This window comes from Aplysia californica, unplaced genomic scaffold (genome assembly GCF_000002075.1).
Source record: "Aplysia californica isolate F4 #8 unplaced genomic scaffold, AplCal3.0 scaffold00171, whole genome shotgun sequence".
NCBI lineage: Eukaryota > Metazoa > Mollusca > Gastropoda > Aplysiida > Aplysiidae > Aplysia > Aplysia californica.
In genome coordinates, this window is record NW_004797441.1 from 543,419 (window position 1) to 552,975 (window position 9,557).

Sequence of the window (9,557 nt, forward strand, 5' to 3'; positions counted from 1 at the left end):
CTCTCTCTCTCTCTGACAATTAAGAAGAAAAGTGTGTGTGTGTGTGTGTGTGTGCCCTGCGTGCTCTCTTGTAAATGAACGTCAGTTTGGACTGTTCCCATCTCTTGTACATTTATTAGTCTGCTATCCAGCCGGGGGGGAGGGGGTGTTTGTTGTTGTTGTTTGTTTTTGTTGTGTGTGTGTGTTTCTGGTTGTTTGTTTGTTTTGTTTTGTTTGTTGTTGTTTTTTTTTGGGGGGTTGCCTTGCACTGTTTGTGTTTTGAGGGCATCTTTCAGATGTTTGGTGTTTTAAATGCTTATTTTGCTTACACTTTGAAAAATGGTCTTGAGGAAAAATGCATGATTCGAATGAGCTGCATCTCTTATACTACAATGTAGCTAGCTCTAATATCTTTGATTTTCTTTCGGCTTCCGTAATAATGCTCGATTATTCCTTACGCTTCTGAATGCGCACTTAGTTTACGTTCGAAATAAAGATGCTGTAAACTTTAACAATGCTGTATTCGTAAGAAAGGGGGTGACTAGATCTAGATATAATTTAGCAGGCGTTGTCTAGCCTCCGAGGAGCATTTTATTTTGGGCTTTGTGTTATTTTTGTTTTTGTTTTTTGTTGGGAGTATAATATATTCTGATAAGACTCGATACTTTACCTTTGTTTTGGTGAATGTTTTACGGCGCTCACAACTACATAAGGTCACATGGGCACGCGGAACACATTAATAAACATTTTCCGGTTTGGTAGGAATTTATTTTGAATTTTGCCCAAGTGGTGCCAAAACTTACTCGGGGCCACCAAGGGATCTCGTCATTGTAAGGTTTCGAACCCGGGGCCTATTGAATGAGAGGCGAACACGGTACCTCTTGACCACGAGGGCCCCCTTATTTACCTTGAGAACAAGGATGCTGAGAGCCTGAGAAAATAACCATAGTTGTCCTCCATCATGCCTGGTACGCGGTTTTTTTTTTCGACCAGGTGCTTTGTTGCGCGTCATTATTTGCGACTACCGGCGCCTGTGGTGTAGCGGTTTAGCGCTTCGCTTTCACATGCAAGAGACCAGAGTTCGATTTCTGGAATGGATTTGAAAAAAATATTGAGTATCTCGGTCTTTCTGCTAGGTTGTATCCCTCTCAGCCCAGTGTGGTCCTGACATGGACAGTTGGAAGCCCGCCTCCTTATTGACCTAAATTGTGTCGATGAGACACAAAAAACACTTACATTTAAACATTTTTTTAAAAGACGGATGCAACTAGCACGTTGCCATTGTCTTAATGTGCTTCAGAGTCTTGTGTATCAAGTCTTATATCACGTGTATCTGACCAGGTGCTGACGTCAGCAGGCTTCTCCCCGGTCGTAGTTCCCGTTCTGTCTTTCAAGTTCTGCAATGAGACTGCCCTGCAGACCCACGTAGCTGCTCTGCATCTCTTCTCCGCTGTCATTTTCACCAGCACCAGAGCTGTAGAAGCTGTCCTCAGTGTCTCGACAGGTAACAATACCTAAATACTTACTTTCTTTTTTATGTAGTTTTTTTTATGCCCACATCGACATAATTTAAATCATTTTGGAGGCGAGTTTTATCCCAGGCTGAGAGAAATATATCATACCAGAAGAAAGACAGATATTCGATAGAAATTCTCCCCACTCAGGAGTCGAACTAGATCTGCTTATGATGGCGAAGTGCCTAACTGCTACACCAAAGATCATTTAAAATACTTACTTATCGATGCTCATTCTAGGATAAGTCACTTTGAATGCGCAGTGCATGGTCTGGGGATTCAAGAAAAGAAGGAGTTCAGAAAGATAGAACAGATGTGTGTGGTGTGGTATATTTGTAACTTCCCTTCCAGAACGAGGGTACATTCATTTAAATCTCAGTCTGTAATAGGACTGGCAGATCTCAGAAGGTCTTAGAAGAAAAAAAAATATTCTAGGACTATGATTTGGGGGGGGGGGGGTTCAAAGGTTCAATGTATCAGGTGAGCTATTTGCTTGTGTTAGCTTCCATATCAATGGTGTGTGTGTGCAGACTGGCTTTGTCTAAGATTCTCACTATACTTTTGTGAAAAGTTATAAATTTTAAGTTGGTTTGACTATTTACAATCTTGGGCAGAAGGCTCTTTCACAGTGTCAATAATTCCCCTAGTTGGCCAGGTTATTGCTATTTAATTTTTTAGTCCCTTGGGGACATACATGGTCACAGCCTACTGGGCATGTGACACTATTTTAAATCAGCACATACTCTGTCACTACAGATTGCCAGGTATCCATTTTCATTTTGGCCTGCTACTCAGGGTGGAGAAACAGGACTTTCTAAAGGGCTCTTATAAACTGGGAAACAAAGTGAAATGTAAAGGGGCTTTTGCGATTAAATGAATTTATATTACTTTTAAAAAAAATTATTTTGGCACTTTCATTATCAGGTGAGCTTTCGAGGTTTGCGGACATCACCTGTTTTGTGGTTGGTCAGGCGACTGCATTGGCTGGTAAGTGCATTCAAGAGGTTCTCAGAGATTTGAAATGAAACTTTCAGATTTAATTTTAGAATAACCTTTTCAACCTGGTTTCAACTTTGTAATTTATATATGAGGAGGGTCATACATATTACAAAAAAGAGATAGTATGTGCACCCTAGCTGTCTCATGCAAGTAAAAGAAACATCTTTATATTCCAATGTCAGTTTGAGGGCCCAGGTGGTCCATGATGTGTGTATTAGTATGGTGTGTTTTGTCAATATGTACATGTAGACCATGATTTGTTTGATTTATATTCCGTCTTGTCTATCATTACCTGACGTATTTCAGGAAAGTACAAATATAGCATTTGGTTTTGGTTTTTTACATCATTGTTTATTTTCTTTACCAAGTGGAATTTTCACCAATAGCAGCAGTTTGTTGGTTCTTATAGGAAAGTTTTTTTGCTCAAATGTGATAAGTCTTGATGGTGTCCATGCAAATTTGCTCTACGCTTGAATTGTCATGTTCTCCCTTTTCTAATTCTACTGCATTTCATATTTCAGCCAAGAAAGCTGGCTTTGTTCCAACTGGAGAGGAGACAGGAAACGCAGAAGTGCTTTCACAACTGATCATAAAATGCAGTAAGTTACACACTAATTTCCAAACTTTTGCGAGTGCCTTTCTAATATATTTTAATGACCTGCCAGACACAAACATGTCATGTTTAAGGTGAAGGATTTGCCTCTGTAGTTAGAATTAAGAAGAAGGGACTAAAGATATTAGAGAGAAATTCACTAAAATATCACTACACTATCTTCTAAGCTTGTATGGTCAAGCATGTTATTCCACCTCTGGAGGGTGGATCTCTTTGTTATTCTCAACCCACCAAGGGATATAACACTTAATATGAAACTTAAAATACTTTGTTTATTATCTACAGTTGTGTCTGCCCTGCTAGAGAGTTGACCTCTTTCCTTATAACTGTTTCAAAGAATGGAACTTTTGAAAAATGGGTTGTATTCTAACTGCTACAAACTTGATCATTTTCAATTGTATTATAAAGATTTGGTGGAAGGAAAAATTATTTGTATGTGAGTTGTATTTTGTGAGTTTCCTTAAAGTCATGTTTTGTGTCAGTCTTCAATTACTTCAGTTCCATTAAAAATGTTTAAGCTGAGTTTCAGCTAGTGGAGTTCTCAGTTTATGCATTTGATGTCTTTGTTTTTCTTCTGATCTTCCCTGGACTGCTTGCTAATAAAATTTAATAAGGCACTTGATTTAGAGACAAAATATGGAAACCTGTTTTATATTTTCCTTACATTTTTATTATTATGTCTGTCACAGGAGATCCCCAAGACAAACGACCAATGTTGTTTCCTTGCTCCAGTTTGAGGAGAGATACACTTCCTGATTCCTTGTCAAAACACGGTGAGTTAATTTGTAGCATTGCTGTGCACCTTCTTCTGAGAATTAGGAACTACTCCCCAGAGGGGTGCTACTGACTGGAAGTGTCTTTAGGCCATTCCCAAAGGGAGGACATTAACTTGTTCTTATGCACAGCAGAATTGTAAATAGGCTGATTCATAGATGTCATGCTCATATCTGTACCTGAACTGCAACAAGGAACTGCTGCTTTTTCTTTCCTAATCCTTACTATCGTCATTTTTCCTCCACTTCTTTTGTATGTTTGTCACACTCTTGTGACCCTTATTTCTGGGATGCCTTGATAGTCGAAGCAGACTTTGTGCTGTTGAAGCTAGAGAGATGAGCAGAGTAAGTCTGATTCCCTGTGAGGACTTCTCTATTGACATCCACCCATTGGCGCTCATATGACCTTATGCAGTTGCAAGCGCAGTAAAACCTCTACTAAAACTAAAGCAGAACTAGGAACTTGTGTTTTCTTGTTAGACAACTCCTTTTTTGTCTTCACGTTTCTGAAAACTATTTATGTGTCTTCATGCATCAGATCGCAGGGTACTTTCAGCAAGATTTGGAGAAGGAACATATTGGTCTTTATGGGGGTGCTCCATTGACAAGGAAAATAGCAATAACAGACAGTATGAAAAAATCATAGGGTTCAATAGTCTTGGCCACATGAATTTGAATGTAGATATGTTAATAAAAGTGTGTGTCAAAGGAGTAATCGTCTTCCCATACAAGAAGTTTCACAAGCCGACATGCTGTATCCCTAAACCAACTTTTGACAAAATTTAAAAGTCTACCAAGTATATGAAGGCAAACAAAGCTACAGGAGCGAGATAGAATACCATTGACACTTTGGTTGTGATGAGCTGTAGACATTCAGATTGCTTTGTCTTGCATAGAAAATTTCTTTTTCTTTTTTAATGAGAATTGCTTCTGTCTATATCTATAAGTATAGGCATGAGATGGTTTTCATATTCATAATTTCAAGATATTTCCTCCTGTCATCATTCATTTTTGAGAGATTTAAATTTGTAATTTTTTGTTTGTGTTGTTCCATGCATAATATGAAGGTTTGTGTTTTTTACAGATATATCTCTGACAGAAGTGGTCGCCTATGAAACTTGTCCAAATGAGGAGCTACAAGATGTTCTACTCAAGAGCTTTGAAAACTATGTATGTTACCTTACTCAAGTGGGGTTTTTGAGGATGTGGTCTGACTGGTTGTTAATTAAGTTCATTCTCTTTATTCTTTTTAGTTTTAGTTTACAGCGCTCGCAACAGCCCATTTACAATTCTACTATGCGTAAGAACATGTTAACATCCCCCCTTTGGGAATGGCCTAAAGACAACTCCAGTCAGCAGCTCTGCCCTGATGGGGGATCTTTATTCTTAATATCAACTATTCTTTTTGGGGGACAAAATACACAAAATGTCTTGCAATACTCATAAATCATGTTCATGTCACTGTCTCTGGAGCTCATTTCATAAATTCAAATATAGCAAAGAGCATATATTTTGTGAATTGTACAAGGTTATTGCTGATAAAAGAAATAGTGTTGAGGAAATAGCGAAAAGCATCAAAAGCTGACTTACTTTGTAGGTTAAAAAGTAAATTTTTTTTTGGCGCTGCTCCTGCGGCGACAAGGTCGTGTTTACATCGGCTCTGCTTGTTTTGGAGCTCTTTTACTGTTTCTGTTTGGACTGTATGTCTGAAACTTTCCTTATTCCATTTCCAAAAAAGCAAGAACAGACAGATATAGAAATTCATTCGTACCAACTGCAGTGAGGTTACTGAACACACAGTGCTACAAATGAAACAGAGAGAGAGAGAATGAATGTTTTAAAGGAGCGGGTTGTCCCAGCCCGTGAGACATGTATTTACTTGGCCTAATGTCCTGTCTTGTTGTGCGTTTGCGTGAGTGCACCTTTAAGTCTAACTTTTGTAACGTCTACTGCCATTGTTAACGACCAAGACAAATTTCTCCCTGCGAGATGAATAAAGATTGTCATTGTCATTGTCATGATTCTCATATTACAACAGGAATACTCCTGTTTAGAGTAAGTATTTGTAGAATGGCATAAAATTATGGCAGAATTTGCTGTAAGGATAAAATGGAAAAATAAATTGTTTTTATCCAACTATCAGCCCACAAGACTTAGGTCTCCTTCTGAAATGTCTCAGGTTGTACACTCTTGAACTACCAAGTGTAAAGAAGTCTTTTTTATCTCTTACGTGTAATTTTTGTTTCTGAAAACAGCATTGTTGTCTGTGGTAAGAGGATAGGTTCTTCATCTTGCACCTAAAAGACACAAATTCAACCTTTTTGGGAAGAATATCAAATGTCTCTGTTCTTCTTCTGAAATGTGTCCCCCTCAACCATGGTTTGGCTTGATGGGTAGATTCAAAGAAGCCCACCTCCTATATGATCTTAACCATTAACACCTGTGGTCATAAAACTATGCCAACATTGATAACCCCGGCTGTTATTAAGAGTCACTGTGCGTATATTTATTGAAAATTAAACTTTTAATTAATTTTTTATAAAAATGAAGTATTAATTTTATGCTAATTTTACTAGGGATTAGTGTGCGCATTTTTGTGACAGAGCTCTTAGATTTTGGAGGCTAATCATGTGGATAGGATCGAAGAAAGTTTACAGCTTTGAGATAATGTCATTACTCAGAGCCTGTAAAAATTTTCAAATAGTGGATACACTGTTGCGCTTCTCACTTCTTTCTGCTGTTTATCATAATCACAAGAACTTTTATTTCTTTGAAGACAGTCTCTCTCCTATTCTATAATTTTATCATGCTAGCCACAACCCCCCTTCCTCTTTCTTAGTCTTCCAGCACTTTGTAAACAAATAGTCTGTTACAATCTGGGCAAAGTTTCAGTGTCACTTGATGTCTTGATCCCCAGGGTACTCCCGAGTATGCAGTTTTCTTCAGTCCCTCTTGCTTCCAGTTTGTCCATCAGCTTGTTACACCCGAGACACTGCCTTTAGATAAAGTCAAGGTGAGTATTGCACATCTCCCCCCCCCCAACCCCCCATACTAGTAGTCAGTTACCCATGGTTCTTGAACCCAAAAATTTATTTTCAGAGACAAATCACCAACAGGGTGAAAGGCACCTACCAGTTCATGAGTGTGATGATTTCAAATTATGGATTGCCAGACTAAACAAAAATGAAACTTTTTTATTCCTCGTCAACTCATTTGTATTTGGCAAGGAAAAGTCCGAACTTGTCAATGCTTTATAACCCTTTCGTTGCCAAGGGGCTTGCATTCCTATTGTCAGCTCTGATTTTCAGCTGAGGTTTCAAGCCTAGATAGCTGTCTTATGACTCAGTGTTAGTGGAATTATGGTCTAGATCTAGCCCTTTTATGGCCTATTTCGGACCCGGAGTCTTTGATCATATCACTTTCTTTACTTCACTCATAATCTCGAAAAGCTTGCAAACTTGTGTCAAAAAGATAATTTTTCTGCCTTGTTTTTAGTAACTTTGATGTTTATCCATTTACATTTTGTGAGAGCATGCAGTCATCAGCAAAAGTAGACCTGTTTTCATCGATCATTTGCAAGCGTAGCAATAAAGTAATACCAACAAATTTGGTACTTATATGCGAAATTTGTTATTCCTGATTCCGAATCCCCAAATGCTTATAGATAAGACTGCACAGAACAATTAAACAATTAGAGCCAGAAGCCAGGTGATTAGTGCGGATAAAGCTGAAAAGAGGGCATTTTCGTGATGCACCACTGAAGCCATAAGGCAACAAAGAGGTTAAACCAACTCTGAAAATCTTTTACTCATTAATTCACAAGACATATGATAACACGCTTGCTTATTGAAAATGTTGATAGCAATGTGAACATAAACCATGGGAGGTGCATAGTTCACTCACTTGATATCATACTGGAGAGTGATAGGGCTTGACCCACATTTGAACCCATAACTGGATGTCATGAAACTTGGTTGTTTAGAGAGTCCCCTCCATCTGATTGGTTGTTAGAGAGAGAAAACTAACTGATGCCCACTCTCTCCCTCGTCTCCTCCTCCCCCCCCCTCTCTCTCTCTCTCTCTCTCTTCCTCTCTCTCTCTCTCTGCTTCTCTCTCTCCCCCCCCCCCTCCCCAATCTCTTTTCCTCTTAGATAAATTTGTAAAGTTGAAAACGGTCTTGTACTTATACCACACTTTCTGAATGACAGTCGATAGAAGCAACACCCACTGAGTTATAAAATCTACCTCAGTTTATTGAATTTAATGTAGTTTCATTTTTCTTTTTCTCTTCTCTTTTCTGTCAGATTATTGCTCTGGGTCCCTCTGTAAACAAGGCAGTCAGAGAACATGGCTACGAGCCATATGCTGTTGCAGCAAAGCCAGAGCCACAAAGCCTGCTGCAAGTACTGTCGTGACCTTTGCAAGGAGCTAGTATGGAATGGTGTGCTCTAAGATTATCCTTACATTTGTGCCTTATACACTTATGGTAAATGCCATTCATTGTTTTGTGTGATGTCTCAAAACTGTGAACTGTGCTGTGCAAATTTTGTTGAGGTTTTCTTTTTGGTACTAAGTCATGCCCTAGGGTTTGACCCAATACTATAAAGTTTTACGAGTGGATGCAGGTTCTTACCAATTATTCTCCCCAATGTTTTTGATGCCTCTAAACTTTCATTTGCTTATTGGTCATCTCTTGTATTTCCAGCCATAGTTTGGATTGACAGTGAGAACAAAAATGTTATTTTGAAGACCAGTAATCAACAGTGCTATACCATGACCGTTTAAATGTTGCATGAACACAGCAGTTCATGCAAGGTTGAAAAATCAGATAACATTGTGAACTGTGAAAAGAGAATTATGACACGTTCTCAGCCTAAGATTGTGATGCTTGGAAATAAAGAAAAAGCAGGATATGAAGGAGATGGACTCTTTCCTCACTGTTTTTGAGAGAAAACTATATATTATCCACTTAAAACAGTCCCGCCTTATATTTGAAATCAACAGGTATGTCATTATTATGTTCTGATCCTACTGAGTGAAAAGTCGTATCTCAAATTGACCAATCAAATAGGTGTAAACATTTGTATTTCTCCAGACTTGGGTATTTAATTTAACATCTGAAATCTGCCCTCTTGATTTTCATACTCCCTGGAGATATTTGTTTTTCTTTTGGTTCTATCTCTGAGTGTTTGGTTTAAAAGAGATTTTCTGAGAGTACCATTGGTAGGTCCTCATTCTTTACCGCCCCCTCTCAGTCTTCCTTCTTTTAGCAGAAAATAACCACTATTGTCCCTTCTCTATACTCAACTAAACTCAATGTTGTTTGCAATTGTAGAGGCATAAGATTAACCTGTAAGCAGTGCGTAGTATCTGCACACACGTTTACTTCACAGTGAAGGGAGACCCAGTGATCTGCACACATGTTTACTTCACAGTGAAGGGAGACCCAGTGATTCACATCATTCTGAGAACTGCCCTCACCTGAGATGCATAATTTGTGAGGCAGCGTGGTGAAATCAGGCACTCGTCAAAATAGGCAAAGTGAAGAAACTAGCTTTTTCCGCAGGTTTGGGAATTTTTATAGATTTTTTTGTTTTTTGGCTGAACACCTTTCATGCCCTTTAAAGAACATATTTCTGTGTGGATTGTCCTGAAAACAGTTGATGTAAGGCATAAGAGA

The 9,557-nt window shown here is 38.5% G+C and overlaps 1 protein-coding gene across 3 annotated transcripts in view; it reads left to right on the plus strand.

Moving 5' to 3' along the window:
• The window catches only part of LOC101848431 (uroporphyrinogen-III synthase), a 31,698-nt gene extending 22,910 nt beyond the window's left edge, over positions 1-8,788 (plus strand). For 2 of the 3 annotated variants that reach the window (XM_013082370.2, XM_013082369.2), the window contains exons 3-7: positions 1,321-1,483; positions 2,418-2,480; positions 3,014-3,091; positions 3,795-3,878; positions 4,963-5,662. In XM_013082370.2, the coding sequence (XP_012937824.1) occupies positions 1,321-1,483; positions 2,418-2,480; positions 3,014-3,091; positions 3,795-3,878; positions 4,963-5,324 (750 nt within the window). In that variant the 3' untranslated portion in view covers positions 5,325-5,662. Of the gene's footprint in view, positions 1-1,320; positions 1,484-2,417; positions 2,481-3,013; positions 3,092-3,794; positions 3,879-4,962; positions 5,663-6,795; positions 6,892-8,181 lie in introns of those variants that run through there. The other variant, XM_005098050.3, reaches the window with a different exon arrangement.
• Positions 8,789-9,557: the final 769 nt, after the last annotated feature.